The sequence below is a fragment of the Cryptomeria japonica genome, chromosome 6 (genome assembly GCF_030272615.1).
Source record: "Cryptomeria japonica chromosome 6, Sugi_1.0, whole genome shotgun sequence".
Classification (NCBI taxonomy): Eukaryota; Viridiplantae; Streptophyta; class Pinopsida; order Cupressales; family Cupressaceae; genus Cryptomeria; species Cryptomeria japonica.
This window is the reverse complement of record NC_081410.1, coordinates 448,558,077-448,579,962: the sequence shown is the minus strand read 5'-3', so window position 1 is coordinate 448,579,962 and position 21,886 is coordinate 448,558,077. Positions and strand designations below refer to the sequence as shown.

Genomic DNA, 21,886 nt, shown 5'->3' with positions numbered 1-21,886 from the left:
CAGGGGACCTCGTGCTGAAATATAATGAAATGGAGGCCAAGCCTAGTCAGCACGCCAAGTTCGACGATTTATGGGAAGGGCCTTTCCGTATCGTGAATTGTAAGGGTTTTAATTCTTTCGACCTCGAAGATATGAATGGAAACTCTCTCTGGATCCCAATCAATGGATAGCTTATTTTTCCTGCCAAAAACCAATTAAAAAACATGGGCGGTTACGGTTTCCTCATCAACCTCGAGGCAAACCAAATCCAATCAGATCTTGTCCGATCTGATCTCCCAGATAGCCAACTATACAACTCCACCATTAACATGCCTTCTTGATCACGCCTTCCATCTTTCGCAATCTATTTTTTCCCTTATCGGCTGATTTCTTGGTCAACCACCAAGATCAATCTTGTTGTTTCCTTCATCCGCCTCAATCTCCTCAATCACTCTTAGCTGGCTCTAAGTTGTCCTCAAGACATCGAGCCGCAAACATCTGCAACACGTCCCGTGATTTGTGGGATCCTCCATTAATGTCGACCAGCTCTGCAACTACCCCGTTGGTGTACATTCATTCTTCATCTAAATGCATGTCTGCCACCTTGACTCCATGTGGCATCCATGTCGACCAACTGCCAACTTGACTCTTCATGTCAGTCCAAATAGGATCATCGACCAAACACTCTACCAGTTTCTCTTCTCCGTCGAGTTACTAACCCTGCACATTAAACCCTCAAACCAATCTGTCATCAGCCTTGCACTCTGCTTATCTTCCGATGGACTACTCAATGGGTCAACACTCTTGTTATCCCACCTTATATACATCTTCATCAAATGGGGAATCTTATTCATCTGCACCTTCTCCATATTACCGGTTGAGTTACATACCGGTAAACACTCTTGATATGTATCGGCATCTCAACATGCCTTCTCAGTCGGTTCAGTGCATATTACTGATTTCATGCACTTGATGCACACCTCTTCTTCCTTATCTCACATAACTATGATGCACACAATGCATAATAGGAGATAACTTCCACTTACCAGTGGAGTGACGCCTTGTCTTCTGCATCCTGCAATGTACTTATGTGACTTCCTTATTTGTGCAGCATATCTTCAAACAGGCACATGTGATCCGGTGATGGCACTTTCACTGTCACTCATTGTTTCTCATGATGATTGCATCTTCATCCGGAGGGAGTCCTGTTGTTCTGCAACTTCACAACTATAATGCCCCACCAGGACACCCCAAAGGGATTAAGCTAAAACATAAGAATAAAGTACAATTTTATTTAATTTTAAATTAAACACAACACATTGGTACAACAAGTTATCATAAGTTCAGATACTACATCGGAAGACTAAATAACACCTAAAGACTTTCCCAACGTGATTACTTAATTCAACATTTAACTCAACTCGCTTAATTAATCCAATTAAGTTGATTAACTTAATGACATGATAAAACTTAAACCAAAGATAATTTATTTTGGTAAATTAATATTATAGATAACATGATGAGTTTTTCCATTAAGGTTAACAATATAGATAACATGATTAAGTTCATCCATTACAATTAAGGTTAACAATATAGATAACATGATTAAGTTCATCCATTACAAATTTAACTATACATTACGCTCAAACTTATATTAAAACATAAGTCATGCATCTAATTTCATTACATACTTTAATTTCAAGATAAACTAGCGAATACTTTCCATGCATAATTTCAAGATAAACTAGCGAATACTTTCCATGCATACTTTAATTGCATTACCAATAACTGAATATATCCGATTATTCTAATCTACATTCTTTCGTGATTCAAATTACTGCATTTTAATAACATGACTACATACATGCATTTAACATTAACTTTATCTAATCCACATTATACATACTAACATAATGTCATCCATGCATGCTAAATTAAAAGGAAACATAAGAATGTTAAACACCACATAACACTTGAAATGATATCGAAGTTCACGCCTAGTGGGCTACATCTTCGGGTCTACTCAACTGCAAGACCCCTCTAATAATTAAATAATAGAGAAGAATACATAAGGTCACATCATTTACAATCATGTCATCAAGGCAATCATAACCAATAATACATACGACCACATCGGTTTAATAAATAGATGAATGATCACTAAATAGGAAAGGATCCAACTGAACATAATAAGAAGCAATTACAAAAGATCAATTGGAGCATCCGCGAAACTAAATCTTAGCAACCCAAGGTCTAACATGATATCAGGTTCTCACAAGGGCATAAACATCAAGACGACTCCTCAACAATGCTCCTATCAAGACAACAAAACAACACACTAGTGAACATAAGGGATAAGTGTCATCACATAACCTGGTATGGTTACCATGGCAGGTCTTCCTAGGCTCTGGTCTCATCCACTGGGTTACCCTAGCAATCTATTCTGAACCTCCGGCCCATCCAAGCCTCATGTGGACCCACACATCCTTTCGTGAAGACAAGGATGATGGTTTGTCATTTCAGGCCTTCTCACTGCATGTTGAATCTGTACTAGCACTCATCCCATATGTGAGGCACAATTAACTTACTCAATGATTCATTAACTAACTCTCTAATATGTTATTAGATTATTAGTTATTTAGACACACTTTCGATGGGTTATCCAACAACCACTTTAGGTGCAGCCCCCAATCGAAAACCACTTTCCCATATGACACTAGACCATAACCCAACAACTTCTAAAACAAGGAAAACACAAGGTCAAGCAAACGGAGTTCAACACGGTAGGAATTCTCACTTGGTCAAACTAGACTTCATACAAGGTGCACTGACTTACGGTACTCTAACTAGAGACCTTACCAGCTATGGTCAACCACAAACCAACATTCAACACCCGCATAAAAGACATGATCGGTTACAACCATCACAAGAAAATAGTAAATACTTGAGATTAAGAATATAAACAGGTACCCAAATCAATAAACGACAATAACCAACAATCATGTTCAAGGACTTGTCATTTCATAAGCAAATGCAAATACAGAAATTTAAACATGCATAGGCATAAACCAGAAAGGACAATCTTTTTCCATATTGATTAAACATTAAAAATTGATCTAGTTTTCTAAATGATCTAAGTTTGATTGCAGTTTGTCTACCTTGTCTAGGTACAGGTCGTTCATCGTTTACTAACTCATTAAACTTCAATTATATCATATAATAATATAAATACTTCATCATGAGTTTTCAACCAAAATCACATTAATATAAATATTTTATACGCAGAACACCCAATGATATAAACTCACATATACATATTAATCAACTAACATATGATATTTATTGTTCAAAATAAAACATCATTCTTAATCTTTTTCAAAATAAATAAACCACTCTCACATCTCCAAAACCAACATATACTCCCAAAAAATGGAAATATACATTAAGAAGAGAGTTAAACAAAACAAGTAATCATTTTCCGAATTAACATAATACTTCCTTGCGTATATTTTTTATATAAATTAATTATTAAAATTAGTAATTTGAAAAAAACTATTAATATATATTTGTTAACATATATTAATTAGTAAATTAATAATTAAATAAATACCCTTTTTTTTCCTTTTTAAAGAAAAACTTTAAAGTAAATGGCATTGCAACTTTACAAAAATATGTTTATATTTTATTATTATTTTTTCTTTGTTTTATAAAAATATATATATATAAATAATAATAAAAAATAAATAAAACAAGGCCAAAGGGCAGACCCACATGGGCCTCCCTTTCCCCAAGGGAAGGCTAGGGAGACCATGTCGTGGTCTCCACCGAGCCTCGGCTGAGTGGAGGCGACGGCATCGCCTCACCGCCAGGCCTCTCCCCATTGTATGGGGAAGCCTTGGCTCTCCCCAACCATGGGTCAAGGGCCTTGGCTTCCATGTCGCCCCTCCCTGACAGCTCCAAAAAATATAAATGCATACTTCTTCTTTTTTTGCTTTATTTTTATATAAAAAAATAATAATAAAACCAAAGCCCTAGCCTCTGGTTACTCTCAGACCAGCAAGGGTATATTTTATTTTTTGTTTTAATTTATTAAAATTAAAAACAAACCCAAAATCCGCAGTCTCAGACTCAGAATTCTCTGAGAACTAAATTTCATTTTCAAAACCTCAAACACATATATATGCATTTTTATTTTTTTATTTCAAACAAAACCCCCAAATTTCATTAATATACAGTCTCATACAAAGACTAAAATATATTTTCCAGAATGTCCATGAACAACAAATATTGATAATTTTTCCAGAATAACTAAACCCAGAAAGGGAATAAATTTTCCAAACAACACTATTCTTGGCAACTAAGATTGATTTACTACCATTTATCCAAATTTGCAAACAAACACATTTCTTCCACAACCAAACAGTAAATCTTTGTGGCAACAAAGGAGACAAATAAAAGAAATCCTACCTCCATACGCAATCCTGGAAGAAATTTGAAGGAGAGCCCAACCTGCGAGCTCGGAATCCTTCTTCCACCAAATGCCCCAAAATTTCTCCAGAAACATCTTCCAAAATGTCTCCTGGCCATATTTTTCCAAAAATCATTCCTCCCCAAAATATTTTTCCCACCCTAAGTTAAAATGGCAAAGTTTTGACCAAAAATCTCATTTCTAAATAAAAATACTTTTACACAATTTATTTCTAATTTAGAAAAATCAAAATGCCTCTTCCTCATTTAATTTCTAATTTTCTCAATTTTAACAAATTTAACCTTTATATTCCAAAATATTAATGAGGGTAAAATATTTTCAATTAAAATAAAATCTCAAATTCATTCTTTCAAACTATATCAAATATAAATAATAAACTTGTTTTTATATTTAAAATTGATTTTCTTAAATAATTAAAATCAACCTTTCTATTTTTTTTTTTTAAAACAAGGGAATTAAAATAATTTTATTTCAAATAAATTTAAATCTTTCCCTTCCAAAGCATAAACAAAATAAATTAATCAATTTAAAATTAACTATTTAATCAAACTTGCTACCAATTTGGATTGAGCAATTCTAATTATCGATTAATCGCATAAAGGGAACCTATTTAATTTAGTTCCTTAATTTCTAATGCATAAACACACATTAAACCAAATTAAATATTAAGGAATAATTACTCAATTTAACCACACACAAAAACATGCAACCCAAGAAAGCCAAGCAGACAGACGACCTGCATACCCACCCAAAGGGAACACTGACGACGCTCACTTCAGCACGACTATGGTCAAACAAGGGTCTTATGACCACCTAATCCAAAATCTAAGGACCAAAGAGGTACACTCAAACCTGTGAATCCAGGCAAAGACGAACCTCGCACCCATACGGTATTGTACCTGAAATCTTCTGCAACCAAGAGTCATACATGCATACATATATTTACTTAATGAAAGTGTTAGCCTGAGATTAATAACACGAAATAGGAGAACTAATAAACTTGCATACGAATTGGTACGAAAACCACATTAAGAGGTACGCACAAGAATCAAAACATCTGACTAAAACATTATAACATGATAAACTAACCAGGGTCAAACCGAGATTAGAAATTGATTAGGGCAGGGGTACTACAACAGCTTACCTGTGATCTATTCATTCTTCTCCTATTGTGTTGATGTGATTTAGGTAATATTCTGCCTCTTCATCGCAAACAATAGCTCTAGCACCTTCACCCTTCAGCTTGTACATCGGTCATAAGCTTTGTAGACTAACAACCACTCACTTGGTTGATCTGACTTCTCCATGTCAACACATCACTTACCAGTTGACATCCTTTCTTTATCGATACCGATCACCTTCCCAACTCATCCACACAAGTCAAGCACTAACTTGTGTACCGGCGACTCTCGAAGTCATCTTCCTTACCTTACTGGTGTTCTACAACACAAGATGATATCAAAGATATCTCAACCTGTACTCCTCCTTGATAGTGTTGCATATACATCTCTCATACTGGTAGTCATCTCATTCTGGTTGACATCAATCACAACACAATGCCAACAATCACATCAAATCATAAGCAAACACCACTTAACAAAGGAAAAGTGTATCCTTAGAAAGGATAAGAGAGATCAATTCCCCCCAAGTGTAGGGAGATTGAGAAGAATTATACAACCTCTAAGGAGATATTATATATAAGAAAATGCACAATGTACTCTCTTGAAGAAATATTCCATGCAAGAAAGACATTTAGATATGCAAAATGCTACTCTAAAGAAGAGGTAATCTTCAAAGAGAAAGAGAGAGTTAGAAGAAGGATCACAAACTTCTCTAAGGAAAGATTAATCATAAGAGACATGCCATTTTATGGAAGAAAGGACATCAAAACATGAAAAATGAAACCCCTAAAGGGAAGAGTGAAACCTTAGATAGAGAGAAAAGAGGATAAGATCCATTCCTCCCAAGCATAGAGGCAAGAATGAACTATGTTTATGCCCCAAGATGATTGTAATTGAAATACCATTACCTCTTATGACAAAGAGCCCCTAATAGAGTCAACTACTAGTGTCATAGGGTGAGGAGCAACATGGAGAATTAATGGAGTGCTACGACACTACCTCTTCACCAAGGAAGAGTGCAAGATTAGTTGTAAGAGCTATGCAAGCCCTATCATATTGGTCTTGAAAAAATGTTTTAAATGCTTTACATTTTCCAAGAGAATGAGAATAACTAATGTAGAAACCTAAAATTGTCATGTTTAATTAAATAAATATTTTATTTATTTAATTGTTTTATCCTAAGTCTTCTATTAATTAAATTAAATCTTTGTTTTTTTAATTAATTGATTTATCTTCTTCTAAACTTGTTATAATTTAAATAAATTCTTTTATTTGTTTAATTATCCCCTTTCTTCTATTAATTAAATAGACCTTTATTTATTTAATTAATTCATTAGCCTTTTCTACCCATGACACATGTCACTCATCTTTTAATTCTTCTTACCTACCCTCTTACTATTTTAATTATTTCTTCTACCTACTCTTTAATCCTAGCTGACCTTTTATCTTTACACCTCTTAATCGTATCCCTCCATTTCGTACAATGTTCTCTATATAAGAGGATGCCCTCTTCCTTTTCAACCTTAATCAATGCGTCTAATTGATCTTATGCAATCAAATCTTCTTGCGATCAAGCTATCAACCACAATCCATTTTTTGTTGAGCTCTTGTGCACACATACAATCTAAGAGCAAATATATCAAACAAGATCAATGGAGAATAAATAAATTTATTTCTATTATTTGTACAAAAATTGGATATTTTTCAAGATTTTAAAATTTCACACATTCAAAGCTATCAAATTTCCACAATCCATTCAAATCTTGTATGCAATTTCTAGATTGGATTGTGTGAGCAATTTTTAACCATCAACTAATCAAGAAACTGCATACAAAATTTCACATATTTGTCGTGAAGGTAATGGGCAGGTCGACGTCGATGTTTTGTCCAACCTGGGATGTGCGTTGGACCCTTCAAAGATTTGGTGGTCGGACAACTCAGGGGCCGATGTGGCATGGGTTGCTTGAGCAATACTTGGTAATTATTTTTCTTGCCATTGGGATGTACAGTTCATTAATTTCACTCCTCGACTTGTAATGCCCTGCCAAGAAACCCTAAAGGAAACAACTACAAACACTAATAAAGAGTGCAAATAATTTTTTTTTAATAAGAACACACTAATGTACAAGATATACATTGCAATAGAAGTTGCACAAGCAGAAGACTTAACGCAAACTCCTAAAGGGTTTCCCATGAAGATTACTCGATTAATCCAATTAACAATGAGATTGATTAAACCTACTCATGATAGAATGATTACCACATGAACATAGCAATTAAATTCATGAGAGATTAAACTAAGCATGATTGAATATATACATTTGTCATTTGTTACATTATGTAATACCCCTGCCCTAATCAATTTCTAATCTCGGTTTCATCTTGTTCAGTTTATCTTAATATTATGATTATAGTCAGATGTTTGATTTAACGCATAGCTATTGATGTGGTTCCCACACTAGTTGTATGCAAGTTGTTCAGTGTTCCTTTCTCGTGGTATTAATATCGGGCTAACGCTTTCATTAAATTTTATATATGTATGCATGTATGACTCTTGGTTGCAGGAGATTTTAGGTACAACGCCGCATGAGTGCGAGGTTCGTCTTCACCTAAATTTGCAGGTTTGAGTGTACCTCTTTTATCCTTAGAGTTGGATTAGGTGGTCGTAAGACCCTAGTTGACCTTAGTCGTGCTCAAGTGAGCATCGTCAGTCGTCATCGGTAATCCCTTTTTGTTCGGGTTGCGAGTCGTCTGTTTGGTTGACCTTCTCGGTTTGTGTGCTCGGTGTGTATGGTTAAATTGATTAATTAATCCTTAGTAATTATTTTGATTAAATATGTATTTGTGCGTTAGAGATTAATGGGCTAAATTAATCAGGATTTCGTTATGCGATTTTCGTGATATTGGATTGCTCATTTTAAATTGGGAGTAAGTTTGATTAAATGACTGATTTTGAACATTAAATGCATTTTGAATATGTTGTTGAAAAGAAAGTTTTGTATTTAATTGCAATAGACTTAATTGTATTCTGTTGGCTTTTGAAATTAGAAAGGTTAAATTGGATTAAATGAGAAAATCGATTTGGAATTGAAAGCAAATTAATTTGTTGCTATAGTTAGAAAAGAATTAATTTGGAGAGTTATTTTTAAATAAAATTTTAATTCCAAAAATGGAATTTTGGTCAACTCTTCCTTATAACCTAAAATTTGAGGGAAAATTTGGAGGATGGATATTTTTGGAAAATTTTGGTTGGAAAGAAATTTTGGGGAGGAAATTGGGGGTTTTGGGGGGAAGAAACTTCTTCTGGATCGGGGAGGATTGGGCTCTCCTTCAGCTATTCCAGGAATGCGTATGAAGGTAGGAATTACCTTAACTGTTCTTCCTTGTGGTTATGGAAATGGTTTGTTGGGTGAATGAAATTGATTGTTGTCAAATCCAATCTTTTTAAATATTGTTATCAGATTTAAATTTGGATTTATAGGTTTAGATCTATGCTGTTAGCTTGTGTTCTTCAAGAAAATTCATGGTTGTATCATTGTGTTAAAATGGTTCTCCTTGCCATGTCTGGTTTGTTTTGTTAAATAAAAATCAATAAATTTAATTGAGGTGTATTATTCCTCGTTGCTGTTTGGGTGTTTGAAACCCCTTTGTATTTGGGAAGGATGAAAATCACCAAAGAAACTTGATACCGAAACAGTCCCTTTTAAATCAAATTTATATTAAATCGAAATTTATTATCAATTTTGTGGTGGATGTTTGTTTTAGTTTCGGACTGTGCATCGTTTTGTTTTTTTTTTTTTAGATATATATTTTAAGCCGAACTGTGCGTTTTGTTTTAATTTAATCCGTGGTTGGGGTTTGGAGGGCGGGGAGCGGAGCTCCACCCGCTCCTCCTCCCCTCCCCCACTCGTCCCCCCTTTCTCTCGCTCGCAGTTCGCATGTGGCCGCGGCACACTGCGGTGGCCGCAGGGCGCCGCGGACCTGCGGGCACCACAGTGGCGCCGCCGCGTGGTTCCAGCGGCTGGGGTTTCGGCTCGCCCAACCCTCACGTTGGGAGGTGGGCCCGGCCTTCGCCGCCCCCAATCATATTAAATGTTTTGTTTTTTTTAAATTAGTTTTTTTGAAAGATGTTTTTTTTATGTATTTTTTTTTTATAAAAAAAAAATATATATATAATATTTTAATATTATTTAATGGGAAATTCTAAGTAAGTTTTTAATTACGGGAAATGTGGCATGAATGTTGATGAATTTTTAGTAGTTTATTATGCAAGACATAATTTTAATTGTGTATAGTTTGGGAAGATAAAATATTGTTATGTTGGATAATCTTTTTGGAGTTAAAACGTACTTTATTCCCATATAGATATTGTTTGAAGATTTTAAGGGTATAAGCCATCTGGAAAGGTTAGAAATGAATAATTAACCATTGGGCATTAGAAATTTAACGATATGCTTTTGGAAATGATTATCTACATTTGGATTTCCTTTTTATATTAATATTCCGTGATCCGTATAGAGCATCTGGGATTGAAAATATGAAACTGTAGAGGTGGTTTTGAACCAGTATGTCAATGACGTTTTGATTGGAGATTAAATATCTTATTTAAATGATTAATGGTTGTCTGAGTTTTATTAATATGAATTTGGTTTAAGAACTCATTATGGCTTAATATGTCTATTCGATGCTTTGAACCTTAGAGAGTTAGAAAACCAAGAACAACCTATTCCTAGATGAGGTAGATAACTGTAATCTGATTTAGATCTTGTAGAAAACTTGATCGACTTCTTATGTTTAGATCTATTCGAAAAAATTGTATCTGCTGAATATTCATATGCGAGTTTAATTTATGTATTCGCTTTTGCTTATGTAATGGCAAGTCGTGCTTGTTTTGATAGGACCCTGTCGTATGGAATGATTTGGGGTACCTGTTTCAGTCCTCGGTTCCGAGTTGACTGTTGTTTTGTGGTAGTGTCGTATTTGGTCATATCCTCTATGTGAGAGTCGAATGATGATTTGTGGTTGACCATTGTTGGTCGGGTCTCTAGTTAGAGTACCGTCAGTAAGTGTTCATCTTTGAGTCGTGTTTGACCAGATGGTTGTCTCTCCCTTCTTGAACTCCGTTCGTCTGACCATGTGTATCCCTTGGTTTTTGAGTTCGTCTGAGTTTGGTCTAGTGTTGTATGGGAAAGTGGCTTTCGATTGGGGGTCGCGCCCAAAGTGGCTGCTGGGTAACCCGTCGAAAGTGAGTCTAATAAGTGATAACCTAACAGTGGATTAGAATGTAATCTCTAAATAAGATAATGTGCCTCACACATGGGACGAGTGCTATCATAGACACGACATGCTGTGGGAAGGCCTGAAATGGCAAACCACCATCCTTGTCTTCACGAGAGGATGTGTGGGTCCACATGAGGCTTGGATGGGCCGGAAGCGCGGATTAGGTTGCCAGGGTGACCCAGTGTATGGGGTCGGGACCTATGAAGACTTGCCATGGTAGCCATACCAAGTTGTGTGATGACACTTGTCCCTGCGTTCGCTAGTGTGTTGTCGTTTTGTCCTGTTAGGAGTACCTTTGTGGGTCGTCCTTTTGTCTCTGCCCTTGTGAGTATCGGTTTCATGTTAGACCTTGGGTGGTGATGGCTCAGTTTTGTGGATGCTCTCCTAGACCTTTGTATTAGTTTGATTATGTTCAGCTGGATCCTGTTCTTTTCAGGGATCGTTTATGTATTAATTGGCCGATGTGGTCGCTTGTATATTGTTTATGTTTCGCCTTGATGGCCGGATTGTAATGGTGTAACCTCTTGTACTCTTAACTTTATTATTTATTCAGAGGGGTCTTGCAGTTGAGCAGACCCGGAGATGTAGCCCTTTAGGGGTGAACTCCGAGATCATTATGGTATTATGTGATGTTATTCTCTTATGTTTTCTTTATTCAGCTTCATCATGTATGATTAGCTTATGTTAGTATGGTTAAGTGGATAAATGGAATTAACTTTAAATGCTTTTATTCAGTCCTTTCTTGAATGCCATGTTGATCGAATGCATAAGTGGTTTAGATGAGATTTATTGTGGATGCATGTATGCAATCATCTTTTAAAATGCAGTAGATTGGAATATGAAAAAATGTAACTTAGAGTAATGGAATATATTCAGTTGTTGATAGGAAATTAAGTATGCTTGAAAAGATCTCATATGTTTATGATGAAATTCTAGTGTGATAGAATATTAGATGTATGGCTTGTAATTCTTATGAAAAGCTTGAATGAAGATTATGATTAGATCTTAATGGATGAACCTTTGCTTGTGACTTATATTTCCATCTTCTGAAAGAAATTATCCTGTTTAAGAATTATCTCGTTGTTAAGATAATCAGCTTATTGGATTAATTGTGAGTTAAGTGAATTGTGATTTTAAGTAATCTCATTGGGAAACTCTTTAGGTGTTAGTTGATGTCTTCCGCTATGTAATCTGAATCTTTGATATCTTGTTGTATCTTAATGTGGTGTAACTTTTTTTTTTTTTTTTTTTAAATTATTGCACTCTAATCTTGTATTTTGGCTTATCCCTTCGGGGTTTCCTGGCGGGGCATTACACATTACATCACTAAAGCTACATTCATCATAATTCATATTACCGTATTTAAATTAACAACTTCATACATACAATTAAGATTAATATCACCTAAATTACATTATACAATTTAACCATTATACCATTCATACATCCAAAATTAAAAGGAACCAGATGAACACATACACCATACAACACACATGATAATGGAGTTCACCCCTAATGGGCTACGTCTCTGGGTCTGCTTCAAGTGCAAGACCATTCTATAAATAAAAGGTGCAAAATACATAAGGTTTTACATCAATTACATCATGCCATCAAGGCGTGCATAAACAAATGATACAACCAACCACATAAGAGTCCAAGATATACAAATATGATTTGAGACATCAAAGAGAATCCAACTAGAACAACGGAATGAAAGGAATCTAAGAAAAACATTTGAAGAACCTACGAAGCTAATCCATCGCAAGAAGACATGAACAAAATACCCAATGGAAAGTGGCACTACCACTCGACCATGTGGCCCAAAAAGGAACCACCCCTCTATGCTAGGAGATAGTACTAAGGCCCTCAATCAAGCCACAACAAAGCATCACATGGTCTCACATGAACATCAAGTACTCGCACAAGATATACGCATACAAGCATGACTCTCACAAGAGTGCTCCAAGAAAAGCCAACACATGCTTACACTAGTGAAAATAAGGGAAGAGTGTCATCGCATAGCTGGTATGGGTTACCCTGGCAGGCCTCCATAGGCCCCGAACCCCATCTTGGGTTACCCTGATAGACTCTCCCGAACCTCCAGCCCCCATCCATGTCTCATGCGGACCCAACAAACCTTTCAGGAGGACAAGGCAGTTGGTTTGTCATTCCAAGCCTTCTAACTGCATCTTGAGTCTGTATTAGCACTCAACCATGAGTGGGGCACAATTTATCTTGATTAATGTTTGTAAAAGCCAACCCCCGTTTTTTAATTATCACTTATTACTCAATTTTTGATGGGTTACACTGCTACCTATTTGGGCATAGCCCCCACTCGAAAGCCACTCTTCCTTATGACACTACACAACCTCCAAAGAACCCCAAGGCAAAACACAAAAGCCAACTAACATAAGGAATTCAAAACAAAAAAAAATGGAAGGACAATATGATTAAACAAACCATCTAGCATGGTTAAACCAGTTGGAGGTGTGAAAGGAACAACTGGTCTATCCACAAAACAAGACCAAAACCACAATAAAGCATGAACGACCACAACCAAAACTTAACCAAATCAACTTGCACAATAAACTTATATTCAACATGCCATCATGACACGAGAATGACTTTATAAAATCAGCACCAAAAATTCACCAATCAGAGTAAACACTCAAATGAATCTACTTGCACTCCAAATTCATCCGTGTTAAGGAATCAGAACAATCACTCAAAATATACTTAAAACTAACAATCTCTAATTGCAGCTATTTCAATAACTGACCCTTTCATGATAATAAAATCCACATTAGGGAACAACACATCATTTAAAAACAAATATATAATCATTTCAATTTAAGCCAATTTGGCTATAAAAATATGACTTGAATTTCAAATTTCAAGATAATGAAATTAACATTTAAAATACTTTTGAAAACTAAATTCGATATATAAATAAAAATAATCTTTCCAATTCAAAGTCATATCGAATAAACATAATTGATGGCTAACAATATAAATTTCATTTGCACAACTAATTTGCATTTACATCAAATCAATATTTAACATTTTCTTCATATAATAAATTCAAAATACATAGTATAAATATATACGCGTATATTTATAAATTAATTACTAAAGTGATATTTCTTTTTAAAAAAAACGAATTTCATCCAATACCATATTCCAAATAAAAATTACAAATTGAAAATTACCATTAACAAATTAAAAAATTACAAATTATACACGCACGCACACGCACATGCACGTGCGCACACACACACACACATACACACATATCGAATTTAAAATCAATATAAATTTTTATGCATTGGACAAGAAATAACATTTACTATGATTTTGTTTTAACTGGGTTTTTTTTTTTAAATTCACACAAATAACTCATGGCAACAATGCATTTCCAGCACATGTATTCAATTACTCAATTGGCCCTAACGTTAGGAGAATAGATCTGGTTCAATCCACATATAAAAAAATTCATATATAATATCATTATTCCACATAATAATTTCACATTTAAAACATCATATTCACATTTTTCACAAAAAAGTCTAAGGAGACCAACGACCAGGTTTTGGAGGCCATCCACGATTGATGGACCTCCAAAAACTCAAAAAATTAAAACTTGCCAAATGGAAATTTCCTTAAAACCCATTGGTTGATGGGTGAACAACATCACACTTTTGAAATAAAATTCACTTTCTAGGCATACATAAAAATTTGGGCAGCATTTCCCTAAAGCAGCTCTCATTTTAAAAATTGAAACATACAAATTTTTATCTAAACTAAAATCCAAAATTCAAGTTGGAGAAAAGTTCTTTATAAAGAATCAAGGAAGAAATCAAATAAAACTCACCTTCAAGTTGAAGAATTTCAAAATGAAACATGGAGCCAAAGACTCCAAAAGAACTCACGAAACCTTAGTAGCGACAAGAGTTTTCCCGCTCGAATCCAACAAGCTCCCACCCCAAAATCTTTCCAAGCAAATCCTTCCCAATCAAAATTTCAAAAATCCATTGTAGGGTTGGAAATCTCCAAAATTTGGAAAATAATACTCATTGTTCAAAAATGCATAATACATATTTTATTCCACCATATGGTGGTAAATAAATACTCTAATTTTGTTAGCTTAATAGAATTTGATTTATCAATTTATAAAAACAATGGTCTTATTATTTATTTATTTTTAAAACAATTACTCAAGGCAAATATAATTTAACTTTCACTAATAATTCAACATTCACTATAACTTAGACAATTAAAAATAATCGATTAATTAATTAACCACGAAAATGATTCTAATACAATTTATTCTTAATTCCCTTTAATCAACACGACACGTTAAATTCTCATTAACTACTCAAGAATAGAATAATTAAACACACAAAACTCATAACACGAAACACTCAACTAAAACCAAAATAGAACATGACACAAAAAACCAACGTCAGAAAAATGGACTACCTGACGAACCGACAAGGCAAACAAAAGACTAATGATGCTCACAATTGAGCAAGGCTAGGGGTAACATTAGGACCTTAGAACTGTCTCCTCCACTTTCATTAGGTTAATTAGGTACGCTCAGACATGTGGAGCCAGGTGGAGACGATACCTTGTACCTGTGATTCCCTGCACCACCGAACCACACATACATATATACACAAACACGGTAAACACACCGGTGAAGGAGAAACATGATGTTTCGTGTCTCACCGAAATGAGTGACAAAAAATCATCTCCTAGTACCCCATACACTTCCATACAACATGACGACATATACATGAAGCAACTCACACGTAAAGTAAATGTGTAAGTCCAATATTAGTAATGCATAAATAAACTTAACATTTCCTCATTAAAACACGATGTAGAAGCAGAGTTAACAACTACTCATCAATAAGCAATAATGTATATTCAATATATATTCCTCAATGCACTATAATGCATAATCATATTCACCAAACACACTACAAAGCGTAATACCAAAATACACATCACAATCACAATCACAATAAATCAACCATCCACATAATCCACTGAAAAGTCAACCTTGGTCAGTGAGGCCAAAAAGGGTCTAAACAAGGTAGGGGTACTACACGACTTTTGTTGTTCGTGTTGATCTTACTTCCCTGTCATTAATTTTGAGCCACCACCTAGATTTATTATTATGACAATTTTTTTGTGATTAGATGTTTGTGCGGTGGCACATATTACATCGTGCGAATGGGTTGACTTACTCTTGAAATAGAAAAATTCTAGATTTTCAACAAACATCGTTTCCCTTGGTTTAGGAGAGAGGGTGAGGTGTGGTGGTGGAATTGTTTACCTCAGCTTCTTAGTTTGGAGATGGAGGCTAATTTCATTTTTTCTCTATGATGAGGAGGAATTTTTGTATATTATCAAGCGGCCGTTGGGTTGTGAATATTTGGTTTTTGAGTTTCGGTACATAACAAACATGGACATTGTGTCAATGTTGGTGGCCTGGGGTCTTTCTTTTGGGACTAAAGCAGAAGTTGAATGGATGACTAAAGTGTGTATCTCGACTCATTCCTTGTGTGGTTTGACTTCTCTGTTGGGGAGACCAGTTTTAGGGCAAGATTTGAGACATTCGTTTGGGGAGGGAATAATGCCCCACATAGTGCATGTGGAATATCAGTCGTCCATGCTTTCGTAGGATGGTGCAGATCGTGTGGCAAGAACTAATAAGGCTTAGGAGGCATGGGAGGATCTGTTGGTATACATTTGCTCGACAAAGATTGAAAGGGACAAGTGAGGCAAAGAAGTAGGACTGTGACAAGATAATGGAGACTAGCGTTGCAAAGGGTCGGGAGTTTGATCCTAGCCAAAATTTGAAAACCAATTAGGAAATTTGTTTGGCCTTTAATGGTGGATATTTAGTTTGTTTAATATTTGCTCTCAGACGATTTATACTTTTTTTTAAAGAACTGGATAGATATGTATATAGGTATTTTAAGTTTAATATATATTCAATATCGATCAAAAAAATAAATTATGATGTTCTTTTTAATGTATCAAGTTTAGATGATCAATATTTTTGTTATTTAATTTAATTCATTTAAATTATTTAATTTAATTTAATATTTTATTAAGCAAGCTATTTTTTTATTATTATTATCCTTAAATTTTAATTAGCCTATTTCTTCTCTTAATTCTATATTAAAAATAAAATTATCATATTTAAATCATAATTTGAATTAAATGTTATTTTAGCTATTAATATTATTTAATTTTACTTATTTAATTTTATTCATTTTTTATTTAATTTAAATTAAATTATATTATATTATATTAATTATTTATTTAAATTATATTAATTATTTAATTAAATTATATTATATTATATTAAATATTTATTTAAATTATATTAATTATTTAATTAAATTATAATTATGAATTAAATCTCCAATATTTAATTTAATTTTACTTAATTAATTAAATTAAATTATTTATTTTAAATTAATTTAAAATAATTATTTAAGTAAATTATATTAATTATTTAATTAATTTAAATTTTTTATTTTTTATTTTTTATTTAAGTTATTTAATTTGATTTTTTAATTCTTAAATTTTTAATTAGCTTATTTTTTGTCTTAAAAATTAAACTATGATATTCATTTTAAACTATGAAATCAACAAACTTGGGGTCTTTATATTTCAACTTGAGTTGTTTTTTTTGGAAAAAAGGGGTAAAGATTTATTCAAAAATCACAAAATTACAAAGAATAGGCCTTAGGCCCACCAAGACAACAACAAAAACTAAAAGGATCGTAAAAGAACTACCAGCACCACCACTACAAAGACCAGTGACCATAGCACTATATCCGACCATCGGATTTCCAATGATAATAGGGCCCAGCTACTTTGGAATTATACCAAAAACCAAGCACATCTGAAGCCTCGAAGGGCCTCAAAAATGACAATGAAAAGGAAACAAACATAAGAGGGAAATTGATCCTACACCACTAGGTGCTCTTGCATCATCCTCTCTTCTAGCATTAACCTGTCTAATGTTTCTAGATAATCAGGAGGTAGACCATCCCTTCCACTAAAATCTCAACCATCAACATGCTCTGAAGCCCACTTGGCCAAACAATCAGCCACTCTATTCCACTCTTTGGGAATATGAGAAAAGGAGACAAATTCCAATGTATTACACAATTATAAAATTTGTCTAACCACAAAAGCTAATTGCCAACTCACATCATTCAAATTTTGTTTGTTCAACATGTCCACAACAATCTGAGAATCCGACTCACAAATAATCTTCCTCCATCTTAAAGAACAGCCTTGCTCAACAACAATCTTAATAGTTAGGGCCTCCATAAGATTGTTAGAGTGTTGCCCAATATAAATAGAGAAAAAAAAATTGCACAACCATCATCACCTCTACCTATACCTCCAATACCTGCATGTCCAGGATTCCCACGGGAAGAGCCATCTGTATTAATTTTTAAGATTCCCACAGGAGGGGGAATCCACCTTCCATCTCTACTTATCTGTTGCTTTGCATGTCGAGATCTATTTCTAGCAACACAGTCCATTTTAATGTTTTCCAATTGCAGATTCCTTACAATAGCATAATCACCCGGATCAACATTTTCAGACAAATTGCACTTAGTCGAGATTGTCTCCTGAAGCCTATTAACTATCTTCTGCCACAACTGAAGACTCCCTATATGTGAATCACAAAAGACCCTTCGATTCCTTTCCAGCCACAAATTCCAGATAATAAGGGCTGGCCAATAGCCCGGGCCACTTGAAGAAAAGAGATCTTTGTTGGGGATCTGCCCAGGTTATCCCAAAAGTTAATTAAGGAGGTAGCATGAAAACAAGCATGTTGCCAAGCCTCCCACCACTTGTGCCAAATCTCCCTAGAGAAAGGGCATAGAAAAAACAAGTGGGAGCAGTCTTCCTCATTATGCATACAAAGATAACAGATAGATGGTCCCTTGAAGCCTCTCTTACGAAGATTCTCCCATGTGACGCATTTCCTCTGAGCAACGAGCCATAAGAAAAAATTACATTTCGGCCGAGAGAAGTTATTCCAAACCTTCTTCCACCAGGGAACATCCGTCAAGCCATGCAATTCCCTATCAAGTTGAGCATAACCTTCAACAACAGAAAATTTGCCTTTTGGGTTAGGATCCCAAGGCAAAATATCTCTTTCCTTGAGGGAACTACATAACCTACTCTCCAAGATATTAACCAACACCACACGATCTTCATCTAAGCCACCCAAGGGCCATTCAAGAGGATCTTTCCAGCAAGTCACCTCAAGTTGTCCAATGTGCCTAATTATTTTAAAATTCTCCACCTTAACCCATCCAACATCAGTGAAAATGTTGCAAAGAGGTTGAAGCTGTGGATAACTAGACATAATAGGAGGGTGACCATCCCAAGAGTCCTGCCAAAATAGAGCTTCAAAGCCTCTATTTCAAATCCAGAAAAGGCCATCTTTAATAACTTGGGCACCTTTTTTAAAACTATCCCAGATACAAGAGCCCCTGCCCACTAAACTAAGACGAGACACCTCATGATCATTTGCACCAGGGAGATACTTGTGGGTTACAACCTTGGCCCAGTCCTGATCCTGATTGTTACACCACCTCCAATACAGCTTAGCCGCCAAGGCCTTGCTAACCAAAGCAATACATCTGAGGCCAAGACCCCTAGCATGCCTCGGTCTACAAACAGAGTCCCATTTAACTAAACTCCACTTAGAAAAAAGAAAACTACCAAACCAAAGAAATTGACGAGATAGAGCATCGAACTCTCTCACATAGCTTGAGGGGGGAGCCTGCACAAAACACCTATAAATGGGAAGAGCTTGTACCATAGTCTTCAGAAGAATCACTCTTCCAATAGAGGATAACCACCTGTAAGTCCAATGATTAACCTTGCAACGAAATTTATCCAAAATTTCTTGCCAAAAATCTCCGCCTTGGACCCCCAAATCTAAAGGAATCTCGAGGTACAACAAAGGAAGGGAACCCATCTAAAATCTGAGGATCCTGGCAATCCTATTCTGAATAAGCCGAGGGGTATTAAAAAAATATATGGATGATTTATCTTCCTTAATTTTCTGACCTAAGGCTTTGCAATAGATATCCAAAGCTCTCCTAAAATTCACTGCCTCATTGATTATGGCCCTACCCATCAAACCTGTGTCACCCACAAACTGAAGATGAGAGTAGGGAGGTAGAGCATTGCTTCAACTCCAACCCTGAATAAGACCTTGTCTCACCTGGGAAGTGAGAAATCTGCCAAGACCTTCAACCATGAGAATAAATAAATAGGGAGATAAAGGGTCCCCTTGCCAAAGCCCATGCGAAGTGCTAAACAATTCTGAGGGTTCCCCATTACTAAGAATGGAGAAAGAGGTAGAAGTCACACAACTAAGAACCCAATTCACCCACTCTTCTCCAAAACCAAAGGCCAAAAGGATCTTCTGTAAGAAATCCCAACTCACCCTATCATAAGATTTGGCCATGTCAAGTTTAATAAACATAGCCTTCTCCTTAGAGGAAGCCATCAAATGAATAGTCTCCATTGCTATCACAACTCCATCAAGGATCTGTCTTCCATCAATGAAACCACCTTTCTCCTTAGAAACCAAAGTGCATAGGAGAGGTTTTAGTCGTTCAACAATCAATTTAGTGATTATCTTGTAGACAACATTACATAAAGCAATAGGCTAGTATTGATCCAAGCTATTAGCCCCCTCCTTCTAAGGAACGAGAGCCAAGAAGGTAGAATTCATAGATTTGAGTATTTGTTTATTCCTATGAGATTCCTGAACCACATCTAGAAGATCGTACTTTATAGACTCCCAAAATTCTTGAAAAAACTCAATAGGAAATCCATCAGGGCCAGAAGCCTTGCCTTTTTTCATTTGAAACACAACCCCTTCAAGTTCAGACAACAAAACGGGGCACAAGAGAGCATAATTCATTTCAAAAGAGACAAGAGGGGGAATACAGTTCAAGATGGCCCTCTCTTCCACCATAGCTTCAGGATCCTCTTTGGTAAACAAATTAGAAAAAAATCTGACAGCTTCCGTAGCAATTTCTTCTTTAGATGGAAGATGGACCCCTTCTAAATATATGAGAGGTAATAGAGTTACCATACCTCCGAGCCTTAACAAAATTATAAAAAAAAAAGCAGTGTTTCTATCACCTTCTTGGAGCCAATCCACACAAGACTTTTGTTTCCAAAAAATCTCCTCACGCAACTCCCACTCTTCTAAGTCCTTTAGAGCAAAGGACTCAGCCATACTGAGCTCCACGGTCATCCCTTGATCCCTAATTTGATGCGTAACCTCATCCAGCTTGGATTGAGCTACCATCTTGTGTCTATGCATATTCCCAAAACATTGTTTATTCCACCTCTTCAGCCTATATTTCACATGTAATCTCTTCCCAAAGGTGTACATAGCCTGCCCATGGGTAGGCACCCCTTCATACCACCAAACAACCATAAGATCCCTCAACGACTGATCACGAAGCCACATCAATTGAAATTTGAAAGAGGCATTTTTGGAGGTTCTAAAAGATGTAATAGAAAGCTTAATAGGCCAATGATCAAAACCCCTCCAATCAAGAATTTATGAACTGGTGGGCCACCTATCATGCACCCAATAGCATGAAACCAAAAATCTATCAAGTCTTTTAGAGATAGCCTCAACGCCACTCCTACTATTATTCCATGTAAAGACACCATTAATTGGCTTCACATCAATGAGATTCAAGAGACCAATATTATCTCTTGAGTAAATTTGAGGAAGGATCAAGCCTGAATAACCCACCTCGCTTTTCCTCCAAACTAGTAACGACATTAAAATCCAAGGGAGAAAAGGATCTTGAGCCCAACAAGATTGATGTGAGCCCAAAGATGTGACTTACCCACAAGATCAGTAGGAGCATAAATATTAGAGAAGGGGCATCTTTCTCCAATCTCAAAGCTAGAAGCAGCCATAGAAATG

General features: G+C 35.4%; 1 protein-coding gene across 4 annotated transcripts in view; it reads right to left on the bottom strand.

Annotated features, from left to right (window-relative positions):
* Positions 1 to 21,886, bottom strand: part of LOC131856105 (uncharacterized) — an 80,992-nt gene that overhangs the window by 46,771 nt on the left and 12,335 nt on the right. The window contains exon 3 of one of the 4 annotated variants that reach the window (XM_059207414.1): positions 4,447 to 4,558. In XM_059207414.1, the coding sequence (XP_059063397.1) occupies positions 4,447 to 4,558 (112 nt within the window). Of the gene's footprint in view, positions 1 to 4,197; positions 4,559 to 14,318; positions 14,874 to 21,886 lie in introns of those variants that run through there. The other 3 variants (XM_059207413.1, XR_009358231.1, XM_059207415.1) reach the window with 3 other exon arrangements.